Source organism: Acomys russatus, unplaced genomic scaffold (genome assembly GCF_903995435.1).
Source record: "Acomys russatus unplaced genomic scaffold, mAcoRus1.1, whole genome shotgun sequence".
Classification (NCBI taxonomy): Eukaryota; Metazoa; Chordata; class Mammalia; order Rodentia; family Muridae; genus Acomys; species Acomys russatus.
In genome coordinates this window covers 64,068-79,591 of record NW_026131940.1, presented here as the reverse complement: position 1 = coordinate 79,591, position 15,524 = coordinate 64,068, and the positions used below count along the sequence as shown (strand labels likewise).

The 15,524-nt window shown below is 37.1% G+C and overlaps 1 protein-coding gene across 1 annotated transcript; it reads left to right on the top strand.

The window, feature by feature from the left end:
* The first annotated feature begins 7,061 nt into the window (after nucleotides 1-7,061).
* LOC127186677 (olfactory receptor 6C74) lies at nucleotides 7,062-8,000 on the top strand. Its single transcript, XM_051142903.1, has one exon. It carries the CDS (start codon nucleotides 7,062-7,064, stop codon nucleotides 7,998-8,000), a length of 939 nt encoding a protein of 312 aa, XP_050998860.1.
* The last annotated feature ends 7,524 nt before the right edge of the window (nucleotides 8,001-15,524 follow it).

The window sequence follows — 15,524 nt, the reverse complement described above, 5'->3', positions numbered from 1 at the left end:
TCCATCAGTAGAAGAATGGATAAAGAAATTGTGGTACATATATGCTACAGAATACTACTCAGCTATTAAAAACAAGGAATTCCCGAAATTTGTGGATAAATGGATTGAGCTAGAAATGATCATAATGAGTGAGTTAACCCAGAAGCAGAAAGACTGAAATGGTATATACTCACTTATATCTGCATACTAGCCCAAGGGGCATGTCCCACAAAAGCCCTCACTTACTAGGAAAGTGGGACAGAGGGGAGGACATCCTATTGAGACTCTAGATGAGAGAAGCATGGGAGAACAGCAAAGTAGAAGGATCCAGAGGGTCCTAGAAACCTACAAGTAGAACATTATGATAGGCAGATTTGGGCCCAGGAGTCCTGCTCAAACTAAGGCACCAGCCAAGGACAATACAGGCAGTAAACTTTAAACCCCTACCCAGATCGAGTCAATGGGCAGAACATTCTCCACAGTTGAGTGGAGAGGGGGATATGTCTTTCTCACGTACTCTGGTGCCTCACATTTGACCATGTCCCCTGGATGGGGAGACCTGGTGGCACTCAAAGGAAGGACAGCAGGTTGCCTAGAAGAGACTTGATACCCTATGAGCCTATACAGGGGAAGGTAATCCCCCTCAGGAACAGTCATAGGGGAAGGGAATAATGGGAAAATGGAAGGGAGGGAAGAATGGGAGGATACAAGGGATGGGATAAACCTTGCGATGTAACAAGAATTAAAAAAAAAGAATAACAAAAAAATATACCTCATTTTATTGCATTGCCAAATGTTTTCAGAGGTAAATAACTATATTTTATTAATTTTTGTTGTTTTCTAAAATATATTTTTGTGTTGGGTATCAAATCCAGCATACTTCACAATGTAAACAGTCTATAGTTGAACCACACTCTGAAACAATTTAGGTACTGGTTATTTAATTTGAAGGTAGGGGAAAGCTGTGATTGTTTTCACATATCAATGACATTGTGGAATTGACGCTCAGTGGACAATGCCATCTTTGGCCACTGTTCACTCTACTTATTGACAGTGAGTTCTATGACAATGGTCCCTTTGATCATTTTACATCACCACTCATTAGAGTCTGCTTTCCCCTCTAGTAAATTCTGATCTCCATCAACACTAAAATCACTAGCTTGTTATTGTTGTCTAACTCCTCTAGTTATAGTCCATGCTCACTCCCACTTTTTATTATCCTATCCTAGTCAAGACAATTCTTTTCTTTTGTGTTTCTTCTTGTTAATCATTTCACAATAATTTCAGCTGGTCCATATCATAATAATAAAATTATTTTGCCTTTAGGGCCAGCAATAAGCATCTTCTGCATGATAGTGTGCACCAGCTCTTTTCTTTCATTGCCCACTGAAGATATTTAAAATGAAAAAAACAAACAAAACAAACAAACAAAAAAAAAACCAACTAATGGTTAGGTTATCTCTGTGAGTAAGTATGTAACAGAAACCACCTTTCCATCCAATAAGCAACAAAAATCCCATTTCTCACGCTTAATATTTGAAATAACTTTCTATTTTGTTAAATCTGAAAATACTAATCTATGTAATGAAATTAAGGGTAGCAGTGGGCCTTGAAAGGCCAGCGAACTGGTGGAACAGGAGCTAAGATTCTGGATGTTGCTTTTCTCTTCCCTCATTTGGACACTGCTCACACAAGGATGTTCACCTTGAGAAAAGGGACCAAGCTGAACAACTAAGGTAATAGCCTGGGATGATTGTGCTTTATACTTTTCAGTACTATTTTTTTGTAGATTTGTCTTATATGTCGCCCAGATAGTGTACAATCACTTAAAAATGTAAACAGAAAAGTTTTACCTTTACTTAACATCATTTCCTATTGCTCGAATGGTAATATAGGCAGCCGGATGCAAGCATTGTGTTAGTTTGTCTGCTTTCAAATATACAGCACTGGTCTTATTTTTCTTCAACCAAATATTTGTATTTCTGATTGTTAAATGTTAATGTTACTCCTCTCTCCTTTTTTTATTGTCAATGCTGACATACCTGGTGTTTCTAGATGCTGCCTCTGATTCCCAAAGTCAAGAGGGGGTACCTCAGATGTTTAACTAGGGAAGGACAATATGATCTGTTCATTCATTCAGTGAACAAACCTTAACCTAAAGTTTCAGTAATGCACACTCACATTTACACACTGTTCATTGTTCTTTAGTTTTTCTTATTTGAAATATATTTTTGTGTGGAAATGTAAGAGAAGTGGGGCTTAAGTTAGGGTTTATAACATAAAAGCTACCCAAGCTAAGCCTTCTTCACTCAATAAAATTATTTTAATATATTTAACATGCTAGCACAATAGTCACCAGAGAATTAATTTCTTCTTGTGTTAATATGTAAGTCTTTAAATCCTCTTGAGACAAGTGATTAAGCATACAAAAGGATTACAACTTCTACAATCTTAGAAACTACAAACAAGCTAATATCCATCCATATTGGGTGGAAGTACTTCATAGGAAAAAAAGACGTGTATGCTTTTATGTCACCTTCATTTACAACTTAAACAGAATATATTTTATAAACAACAAGTAGTTTGTGTTCCAGGTTTTTTTTTAAATTGGAAAACATTGTTTTTCAAGAAGAAATAATGGAAAGTGAAAGTTGATAAGAAGTTTTGCTTTGCTGAGACCTCTGGACTGAAAATTCTGAGTATGTGTACCTGCTACTGTGGCCATTTTGGATAAGAAGTCAAGGCAGGAATATGTGCTAAAGTAATCTACAGGACACTGGATATGAAACTTTCAGAAAATGACTCTATTCCGGGACTTACATAAAAAGATATTTAAAATAAAATTATCTCAGAAAAACACTAAGGTTGGAAAAACATGGCTTTATTTTATTCTTGTATTTAAACAGACCAGAAGAAATTTACTGTTATGTTGCTTGAAATAGTATAGCATGACTGGAATTGATTTTTATAGCACACATATGATATATTTTAAAGTTAGAATGTAGAAATCAATTGTGCAATGAGATGCGATATTTCAGTTATTATGAATTATGTTTCAACAGACACTCTTCACAGTGCAAAACAAGTAGCAAATGAGTATTTTCCACCTGATAATTATAACTCATATTCTATTATACGTGGTGGTTGTGAGTATTAAATATGACAGGGAAAATGCTTATTTTGAACTTAAGAAGCTTTCATATTTATCAAGCCGTTATATTAGTTTAAGTTTAAAATTTAACAAACTTGCATTTCCAAAAAGGCTTTATCTCACCAGTAAATTTCCTAATCATCTTCCAGTACAGAGAACCCTATGTTGGTTATCACTGCTTTACTGTTAACCAGTGCATACTTTGCCCTGGGATTATAGTAGCACACTAATTCTGTTAAATAGTTTATAATAGCTCATCATTATTTAAATTCAAACTTAAGTTGAACACTAGACGTAGAATCATCTCATTTCTTTAAGAAAATAAAAGTGAAAAATCATGCAAAAAAGTATAAATACTAACATTGTATGTCAACTTTTAGCCACTTGGCCTGGCATTGCATGGACTACGTCTGATATTCACTCTGCCTGAATCCTTTCTTGTTTTCTGAAACCTGCACCTGGTATTGATTATACCACTATGTGGTTTTGCAAGAAGTATCATAATACAGAGATCATAATGAAAAGGTGAGTGTTACACTTGTGATCCATACTTGTTGGTAGCTGTAAATTGCTAATTTTTGCTTTTGTATTGTAATATTAAATAGCACTATAACAGAATTTTTTAAAAAAGATGTATTTATTTATTATTATGCATATAGTACTCTTGGCTGCATGTACACCTACAGGCCAGATGAGGACATGAGATCACATTATAGATGTTTGTGAGCCACCATGTGGTTGCTGGGAATTGAACTCAGGACCTTCAGAGGAGCAGCCAGTGCTCTTGACCTCTTAGCCATCTCTCTAGATCCCTAAATACTTTTTTTCCTTTTTAAAATTAATTTATTCTTGTTACATCTCAATGGTTATCCCATCCCTTGTATCCTCCCATTCTTCCCTCCCTCCCATTTTTCTCTTATTCCCCTCCCCTATGACTGTTCCTGAGGGGGATTTCCTCCCCATGTATAGGCTCATAGAGTATCAAGTCTCTTCTTGGTAACCTGCTATCCTTCCTCTGAGTGCCACCAGGTCTCCCCCTCCAGGGGACATGGTCAAATGTGAGGCACCAGAGTACATGAGAAAGTCATACCCCACTCTTCACTCAACTGTGGAGAATGTTCTGACCATTGGCTAGATCTGGGTAGGGGTTTAAAGTTTACCGCCTGTATTGTCCTTGGCTGGTGCCTTAGTTTGAGCGGGACCCCTGGGCCCAAATCTGCCTATCATAATGTTCTACTTGTAGGTTTCTAGGACCCTCTGGATCCTTTTGCTTTGCTATTCTCCCATGCTTCTCTCATCTAGAGTCCCAATAGGATGTCCTCCCCTCTGTCCCAGTTTCCTGGTAAGTGAAGGCTTTCATGGGACATGCCCCTTGGGCTAGTATGCAGATATAAGTGAGTATATACCATTTGAGTCTTTCTGAGAGAGAGAGAGAGAGAGAGAGAGAGAGAGAGAGAGAGAGAGAGAGAGAGAGAGAAAGAAGAAAGAAGAAGAAGAAGAAGAAGAAGAAGAGACGAAGAAGAAGAAGAGAAGAAGAAGAAGAAGAAGAAGAAGAAGAAGAAGAAGAAGAAGAAAAGAGAAGAGAAGAGGAGAGGAGAGAGAGAGAGAGATGAGGGGGAGAAAGAAGGGCTTGGGGTTAACCTTGCCGAATCCTGTTGTTTCCGGTCTTTTGACTATTCCTCATTCTCACAAACATATTCACAAATGAACATACCAATTGGACCTGGCTCTTCCCAGACCTACCTCTCCTCCTTTTTAATTAAACTGTGTGTCTTTTGTTTCTTTTCTATATGTAGGCTAATTTGTGCTGGGATTATGGCCTTCCACTGGGTGTGGAATTATGGCCTTCCACCGGGTGTGGGATTATGGCCTTCCACTGGGTGTGGGATTATGGCCTTCCACTGGGTGTGGGATTATGGCCTTCCACTGGGTGTGGGATTATGGCCTTCCACTAGGTGTGGCTTATTTCTGAACATTATCACCTTACACGGTCATCTCACATGGAATGAATCTTTTCTATGCCTTTGATCTTTAAGATATAATAAGCATTATGCTTATATGTTCAGGATAAAGATATCCAGATACTTTATTGAAAGAACCAAATGAAGGCACATAAATAGGATTCAAAGTTAAAAAAGCAATGAGGTGAGGTTAGGAGAAGATCTTACTTATACACAGTTCTAACACAACTTATCAAATTATCTAAAACATTTAGAAGAATTTGCATAGATTTTTCAGGCGATAAACATGAATAACTCAGCATTTCTGAAAAAAGGAGAAAATAAAACAACTCAGAAAGTTACCATAATATTAATTTTTGTACCCTTAAATAAGGAAGAAACCTGAGGAGGGTTGTGACTGACACTCAGAGGGAAAGAGTAATATACTGTGAGTTGGGAGGAACAGGCAGAACAATGACACTAACAAAACTATTGGATACAGACAGCATTTTATCTTGTATTATCCAGCCATTCTCTGGGCCACTGCATATTCAGGAAAAGATGGCATATAATTAATACAAGCTTCAAAAATGAAAATATACTCCTTAGCTACTAAAAGGTATATCCGAGGAAAAAGAGCAATCAAGGTAAGTCACCTACTTAAAGTTTCGATTTGTCATCAAAATCAATTTTAATAGGAAATTTGTAAAATAACAGCACTCATAATTTAAAACTATAAGGATGCCATAGAAAAAATGTTAAGCAAACTCAGCTTCTGGATAAGCCAATAGGCAAAAATACAAATGGTCATAAGGATGCAAAGCCAGGAGTTTTTTAGAGCCTTCATGGAGTTATTAAGATTCTACTGTCTCAAATGTGAGGCACCAGAGTATGTGAGAAAGTCGTATCACACTCTCCACTCAACTGTGGAGAATATTCTGACCATTGGCTAGATCTGGGAAGGGGTTTAAAGTTTACCTCCTGTATTGTCCTTGGCTGGTGCCTTAGTTTGAGCGGGACCCCTGGGCCCAAATCTGCCTATCATATTGTTCTACTTGTAGATTTCTAGGACCCTCTGGATCCTTTTATTTTGCTGTTCTCCCATGCGTCTCTCATTTAGAGTCCCAATAGGATGCCTTCCCCTCTGTCCCAGGTCTGGTGCCTCACATTTGACCATGTCCCCTGGAGGGGGAGACCTGGTGGCACTCAGAGGAAGGACAGCAAGTAGCCAAGAAGAGACTTGATACCCTATGAGAATATATAGGGGGACGTAATCCCCCTCAGGAACAGTCATAGGGGAGGGGAATAATGGGAAAATGGGGGGGGGGAGGAATGGGAGGATACAAGGGATGGGATAAACATTGAGATGTAACAAGAATAAATTAATAAAAAAAAAAATAAAAAAAAAAAAAAAAAAAAGATTCTACTGTCTCCCAGCTAAAATTTTTCAGTCCACCATGTGTTTCTTTTAAGAGTTTGCTGGTAAAATCTTACACACAAAAGCAGTGTCTATGAAAATATTGTAGCAGATGCATCCCTTTTGTTGAACAATGAAGAACAGGTCGCCAGATTAAAATAAAGTAGTAGAAGATAAATATTTTGGGAAGGATCCAAGTAGAATACAGAAAACACAAATTTAAATTTTATGATATTTTTATGTGTATTTTATTTTACATTTAAATGACCTTGTTTAACATATTATCCATTTATAACACTTAAGTTTATGGACTTTCAGTAAGCTGCACAGCAACATCATCATCATCATCATCATCAACAACAACAACAAAACCCTTGCATTTACTTAGTGAGATACCAGGTTAAAAACGCACGATTACAAATTGGATAGGCTACTACTGGAGAACAGTGCTTGCTGGGGGCTATTTAGGTGTGAATGCTAGTGTGCTTATAAAGACTGTCACTTATATTGTTCAGGTTTTCCTCCCTCATTTCTAATTCTTTTCCCCTCTATTTGGGCCAATCAGAACTGAGCTATGAAGAACCACACGGCGGTGACAGTATTCATTCTTCTCGGACTAACAGATGACCCACAGCTACAGGCGGTTGTATTCATCCTTCTCTTCCTCACATACATGCTGAGCGTTACTGGAAACCTGACCATCATCACGCTGACGCTTCTGGATTCTCACCTCAAGACCCCCATGTATTTCTTCCTACGGAATTTCTCATTTTTAGAAATTTCATTCACAACTGTCTGTATCCCCAAATTCCTTGTTAGCATAGCCACTGGGGACAAAACCATTTCCTATAATGACTGCGCAGCACAGCTATTTTTCACTATTCTCTTGGGGGCAACTGAATTTTTCCTCCTGGCTGCTATGTCCTACGACCGCTACGTGGCCATTTGCAAACCCCTGCACTACATGACCATCATGAGCAGCAGGGTTTGCAACTTGTTGGTCTTTGTTTCCTGGCTGTCTGGTTTCCTGATCATTTTTCCTCCCCTCCTTATGGGGCTCCAGCTTGATTTCTGTGCAGACAACACTGTGGACCATTTCTTCTGTGATGTCTCTCCCATACTTCAGCTCTCTTGCACGGACACGCACGTAATAGAATTGATGGTGCTTCTCTCTGCAATTTTGACACTCTTGGTTACACTGGTGTTAGTGACCCTTTCCTACACAAACATCATCAGGACCGTTCTGAAAATCCCATCTTCTCAACAGAGAAAGAGAGCCTTCTCCACGTGCTCTTCCCACATGGTTGTAGTGTCCGTTTCTTACGGCAGCTGCATCTTCATGTACGTGAAGCCATCTGCAAAAGAAAGAGTTGGTTTAAATAAAGGGATAGCTCTGCTCAGCACTTCAGTTGCACCCATGTTGAATCCCTTCATCTATACACTTAGAAACAAACAAGTAAAAGATGCTTTTAAGAACATGACAAAAAAGTTGGAGCTTTTCTCAATGAAGTAACCAGTTAATGCCATTCCAAGTTGACTTGTCATGTCAGTAGGAAGGCTGGAGTGGATCACCAAACTCCTCCATGCATGTATTTAAAATTAGAGCTTCTGTGTCTCTGGTAATGCTCAAGTTCTAACTCTCATCCTATCTGAAATAAGGTATCCCAGTTTACAATGTTGACTTGACATTAAACAGAATTAACAACCACATTGCCTCAAAATATTAAATTTCTTTTTTCCAAATGTCCATGAGTGACACCCGGTACTAAACATGTAAGGCCTTACTAATATGGTTTTGATTACAGAAACAATAAAGTAGTCTCTAAAATATGAAAGGAGAAATAATTTATATGTTCTTTTATGTTTATATCTCTCAGAATTCTTTTACAAACAAAGTGACTTCAGCGCATCCATAGTCTTTTCCATTATTCTGTACTTAGGAGATTCAATAGCATGTATACACATACACACACACACACACACACACACACACACACACACACACATATATATATATATATATATATATACACATATATGTGTGTGTGTGTGCACGCTTGAATATACATACACATATATATGATCATGACATATCATTATATAATGTAAGGTCTAATTTCCTTAAAGTGTTCAAAATTATCACAACACTCATTCTCCTGATTTGCTAGGATTCTTGAAATGTCTGAATTTTATCCTCAGAGACTTATACAATAGGTATTATCATGTTAATTTCTGAATAAAAACAAAAGAGTTTATTGATAACATTATCATAGCAAAAATGGAAAACAAATGTATACACAAAGAACTAACTGAATAACGGTCGTTTTTATATTTCTATAGCTTTTTACATACTCTTAACAAAATTATATAGTAATTCCTCCCTGGACCTAGAACACTTACAACATAAACAATTGTGAGATTCTTCTACAATGTCCCACATATTTAAATACTATCATTAATAATTAATAAACTTTGAGCATTGTAGAGTCTATCTGAGTTCATTTTTCTCGATTTAAGTAATCAAACATATTTTTTACACAGTACAGTGACTGATCGTGTGAGAAGCAGAATGTGTGCCTGTTTCCTTTCAGTTATATCATGTTCAGTGTGACCCAAAGAAAAAACTTTCCACAAAAAGCTAATGTACTCACATTGGTGAGACTTAGTGGGTACGGTATATGGAATTACTATGAGACACAATTACATACAATAGATATCCTAAAGTAGACGGAGGAAAGTCCAGAGAGCTTAATCCCTGTACATAGAACTACAGGAATACAGAGAGCAGGAGAAATGGCCTTCTCCAGTAAGAACCCATCAGTTGGTTACCCATTGTGAAATAGTGAGCCATGAAAACAGATATACAAATACCATGATACAGTCTGGGCAGGTTAGGAGATATCTAGTTATAATCTTATACATGAATGCATGTAAGAACAATTTAAAAGGGATTCCAGAGGGGGTGTATAGGAAGGTATGGAGGAAAGAAAAGAGGAGGGAAATGATTTAATTTATATTAGAACCTAAAAAAAAATACAATGGATCTTTCTCTAATGAATTTTGCTCTATAAATATTTACTTGTGACTAAGGCTGTTTCCATAGAGATTGTCTAGGAAATTTAAATAAATTTTGGAGTAGCAGACTTTTTACATCAAATTATTTTTATAAATTTTGTCTCAATATAGCTTAAAGTAAGCATAATTTTCCATGTCTAAACAACTACATATGAATCTTACAAACTAGAATGATAAGGTTTAAATCTATACATCTAGAGAAATATTACCAGGCCATTAATCATATTTGGATTAGCTTTTTGTGCCATGTTTTCTCATGATGTCGCCACCAAGCTGCAGTGCTTTGTGAAGATTTTGTTTGGCCATGGATAACAACATGTTAAATAAGTACCATCTCACCTTTTCTATAGAGCTTTGCTTTGAATCATAATTTAACCTTGTCATGCATTATGATTTCCACCTTTACAGCTTATAAGTGTCCTTTAAAATGCTCATTTAAACTCTCGGCATCAGTCTGAAGTCTCTGTTGGAGTTGAAGATCGGGTATCTTAGTTTCACAATAAAGTTTAGTGTAGGCTCAATTATCTTAACCAATATATTTTACTAACAACGTATTAACTGAGCATACGTCACTTATAACCCAAATAATCAAAATGATATGAAAGACAGGATTAAGGAACACAATAACAAAACTCTAAGGATATCAATTCCAAGGAGTGATTCTCCTGGCATAATCAGCAGGATTTCTTCTGCTGGAACCTGGAGTAACCAGAACCTGGAACCTCAGCAGGAGCCAGAGCCCTGAAGCCTTCCCTCAAGTGGTTCTCTCTAGGAGCATCTCGAAGTGGAATGATGAACTGCCAAAACCATCCTAAGTCTCCAAAAGCCCCGCCTCTGGGCTCATTAATATATCTCCTCCCAGAGTCTGTTCACCAGATCTGTTCAGCTGGCAACAATCAAGCTCCAGCACAAGGTGGTTGGTCTAGTGGATTAACCTCACCTGTTCTCTCACAAGACCATTCCGATCGCACACTTGGGATCCTAAAAAACAGGTTATCTCTCCTTCAGTTTAGTTGTTTAGGGGTTAAGATGCACATAAACAGATTAACAAAGAGGAAATACATGTGTGTATACATACTCCTTAAACTAGTGAAACAAAAATAGTTTAAGAACCAAGCTCTTCTCTTAAAAGGACTTTTATCTTTAGATCCCAATCTACTGGATATTCCAATGCTATTTTTTATATTGCTCTCAGAATTTCAAAAAGTAAAGATAATAGACAGTAATATTTTTCAGCTGTGTTCCCTAACTCTATGTTATTTTCCTATGTTGTTCTCTTCACATTTACGTTTTAGTTTACTTTTTTATTTGTAGCTCTATATTTTATGGAAAATAGATTTTTTAATATAATACATCTTGTTATGCTTTTTCCCCTTTCAACTGGTCTGAGACATTATCTGTCTCTCTTCCAATGTGAATCCAGATGCTTTCTGTTTCATTTTAGAAAACAAATGAGCGCATGTGGAATAATAATGAAACAGAACAACCACAACCAAATCAGAATAAGACGAAACAAAGAGTCTTCTTTGGTTTTTGAGCAGAATACCTTCCAGGACTATGAACACAAGCCAGTAAGGTGAAGACTCCAGCAGATACCAGCTTCACTTCTCAGTGATGTGTGTAGATGGTTTCTTTAGCAACAGGACCTTACAATCTGTGGTAGAGAGCAGTCAACATCCCTGGCAATAGTATAAATTTGTGGGGCCTCTTTGGCCAACAACTCGATGAGATGTAATCCATTTCCAGGGCTGAAAACTTCATTTGGCGACAAGAGATGTACAGTTGGGGCTCCATATATCCCATTATTTGGTGATATATTTTATATTGTCTTCCTATAATTTACAAAGCTACTATGTATTGGGATCCCATACAGCCTCTCAAGTGGCCCTTAGCATTAGCTACGCTTCTCATTGTTTTCTCTTTCTATCCCCTCTATTGTCCACTCCCCATTTGCTTTTCCTGTTCCACTTCTCCACTATTTTCATCCATAAGTATTTATTTTATTTCTCCTTCTTAGGGAGAGCCATACCTCCCCCTTAATCCCTTACAATATACCTAACCCCAGTGGTTACACAAATTGTGGCTTGCTTATTGAAAACTTAAGAGCTTACATCCACAATAAGTGAATACATACCATAATTGTCTTTCTGGTTCTGGGTTACCTCACTTAGGATTATTTTTTCTAGTTCCATAATTTTACCTGCAAATTTCATGATTTCATCTTTTAATAGCTGAGCCATTGTATAAAAATACAAGATAGCTTGTTTTTGTTTTTGTTTTTTCATTTTTCTATTGATGGGTATCTGGGATGTTCTCAACTTCTGACCATTATGAATTGAGAAGCAATGAACACAGTTAAGCAGGTGTCTCTGCAGTAAAGTGAAGTATCATTTGGTTTTATGTCCAAGAGTGATATAGCTGGATCTTGAAGAACATCGATTCCCAGCTTCCTGATAAACTGCTAAGTTGATTGCTTTTACCATTATATATTTAATTTAAATTTAAATTTTATTAATTTATTCAGATTACAACTACTTTGTTATCCCATCACTTGTATCCTCCCATTCCTCCCTCCATCCCGCTTTCACACTATTCCCCTCCCCTAGGTCTAAGACCAAGGGGGACCTCTTCCCCCACTATATGGTCATAGGCTATCAAGTCTCATCTTGGTAGCCTGCTTATTCTTTCTTGAGTGACACACACAGGAAATAGATAACTACACCATTGCAAAAACACAACCACACAAACTCCCTACAGTAACCAACATCAAAGTTAAGGGTCTTAACAATCACTGGTCATTAATATCTCTCAACATCAATGGACTAAATTCTCCAATAAAAAGACAGACTAACTGAATGGATGGATAAACAAGATCCAACATTATTCTGCATCCAAGAAACACATCTCAGCCACAAGGATAGACATTACCTCCGGGTAAAAGGATGGAAAAATATTCCAAGCAAACAGTCACAAGAAGTAAACTAGTGTAGCCATTCTAATATCTAATAAGATAGACTTTCAACCAAAATTAATCAAAAGGGAAGAGGAAGGACACTTCACACTCATCAAAGGTAAAGTCAACCAAGATGACATCACAATTCTGAACACCTATGCTCCCAATACAAGGGCACCCACATTTGTAAAAGAAATATTAACAAAGCTTAAACCACACATGGATCCCCACACATTAATAGTGGGAGATTTCAACACCCCACTTGCACTGAAGGTTATCTGGTTGAGGTATTTCCAGTAGAGTTTGTACAAGAAGAGAGGTAAAGATATAAGTCCATTTGTTCTACATATTGAGACAGTACTCTATCAAAACGGTGTGTGTGTGTGTGTGTGTGTGTGTGTGTGCGCGCGCACACACGTGTGTGTGAAGAAAAATGTAGTCAATTTAACCTCTTTTTGTGAAATTACGTTTACCAACCATATGCTTTCTAATATTCAATACATTCCAAAATTATAAGAACTCTGTATGGCTTTCATGTTATGTACAAGGAGTACTTTATTCTTGGCCTTTTGTGTGTAAGAAATTTCAGAAACAGAGGTGGCTATGTTTTTGTCTTTCTGCAATGTTAGACTATATTGAATAAAGATACATTTACCAGGCACAGCAGTTTCAGTGGCAGCTATTTTCCCATATGTTCATCATATTCTTGGTAACACTGGTGAGTCAAACGAGGGTCCTTTCATTTATAAACTTAATTATTAACATGAAGTATCATATTATATATCCCACTATGTCTCTCTCTATCTCATATATATATATATATCAAAATGTATTTAGCGTACAATAACTATAGATATGAATCTATCTGCCAACACAAAACGGATGGAGTTTTACAGATGAAGGAATTAGCAGTAAGTGCAGATGTAGAAACAGGAGATTGATGGACAGCGATTGAACATTGGCAAGGAATCATAGAAAATGGAGTTCCTGAGGCAGTCAGGAGCAAGTGGATGTTGTTCCTTTTTCATACGTGGTGATCACATGACTGGCTTGTGGAGACCGCCTGCCATTTCAGTATGTGATATTCACTTCTTTAGGGGCTCAAGTGATGTAAATAACTCTTTTCTTTGTCTGTAATGTTCAAAATTGCTGTGTGTGGTTTCTGAGATATTAATTTTCTCAGCTGTCTCTATAGTCTCAATTCATCCTGATAAATTTACAGAGTGATGCTCTCTCTACTCTTCAGAACAAGCAATGTGTCAGGATGCTGCCTGCGAGTGTCCCTAGACGAGGTGGGCCCATTCATGTCTCCACCTATGTTCAGGGTAACAGTCCAGCTTCAAAATAGTCAGAATATGCTTCTAAACAGCATCTCTCGAGGAAAGACAGTCTGGAAGACATTGTTTTACAAGACAAGAAATAATTAGGGAAAGGCACAACCTGATAAAAATATGGACATAGTTTTCCAAGCAAGATTCACAAGACCAAAGAGCTCACTCTTTATTCCACAAGGTAAGAAAGAGCCCCGGCTGCATACCAACCCTGGTTTTGTGGATGAGACCTGCAGTGACAGGACTCTGGCCTGGCTACTCTGGGATGGAGATCTGCTCTAGTGAGGAGCAGAACCAGGCAAGGGCTGACTACCATCATGCAGGACAGACACTGCCTTAATATTTCCAGAGTGACAGCTCTGTGCACCATGGGAGACACGGGAAGTCGGAAGGATTTGCCTTTATGTGCTTTAGACTAGCACAGAAGTCCTCAGAAGAATTTTCCAGTGAGAGTTATGGCCCAGCTTCCTGAATTACAGACCAGTATACATGGAGATGTCTACCAAGGACCATTGAGTAGTTTTGTCTCTCAATGTCCTTTGGGGATTTTTGTTTGTTTGTTTTCTATTTCTACCCTACAGGGCCTTTGTGTATACATTGTGGCTTCTGAATTGGTGTTTTTATGACGTTCCTAAGTGTACTAACAAGTGGGTCTCTGCATAATATATGTTTTTGTATGTTCTTGGAGGGGCTTTTCCTCCTTCTGTTAGATTTGTCGTCTTCCTATGTGTTAATTTTTATCTTATTTTATTTTATTATTATCCCATGGAAGCCTGTTTTTCTTCTACGAGAGACAGAATGGAGGGTTAATGTGGATGGAAGAAGAGTTCAGGAAGAACCGAGAGGAATAGAGGAAGGAAAAGCATAAGGATATGTTACAGAAAAAAAATCATTTTCAATTAAAGAAAACACACACACACACACACACACACACACATAATAAATATTTTTAAAAGAAAATGAAATTGCTTGGAAAATGTGATGAGGGACTTGGGGAAGTTGTGAAAAATGAGAGATGGCTATGATCAAGATACATTGTACACATACATGATATTTATAAAGAATTAATTAAATTAAAATTAAAAATAGGGCACAGATTCACTTTTGGTGGCTTATTTGTGTATGAATATTTTTCACTCTAAATGCTACAAAAACAACAATCCCTAGTAAGTCTTATGAACCTTTTGGTTATGTTGATTATTAATGATTTTTACCCTGAGCTTTTGATTTTTATTTGAATGTTCTCTTTTTTTGTTTTTTGAGTTAAATTACATATTATTTTTTCATTATATATTTTTGTAAAGCAACTTTAATTGTTTGAATAAATATTTCAAGTTCTCTAAATGATAAAGGGACAAATCATCTTTTGTTATAATAAATTGTATCTTTCTGGCCTAGGATGCTGATAACTGACACACAGAGACTGAAATGTTACTTTAAAGCTGCAGGCACTACAGCTGGGCGGAATCTAAGCTGATTCTAATCTACTTGTAAACTAAAACAAACTATTCTAAACCTCATAACATACATATATCCCAAGCACTTGCCAATCTGATCCTCAGATGCTTTTTCTTCCTTCCTCGTCAACTTTAACGTACATTTTAGTCTCCTTGTGTCAGTTATTTGCTTTGTAGGCCAAGTGGATACAAATTACTGTAACATCTTTGTTTGTAATTTA

What these genes read in the sequence shown, in the direction of transcription:
- LOC127186677 (XM_051142903.1), top strand. Translation starts at nt 7,062, where the DNA reads ATGAAGAACCACACGGCGGTGACAGTATTCATTCTTCTCGGACTAACA.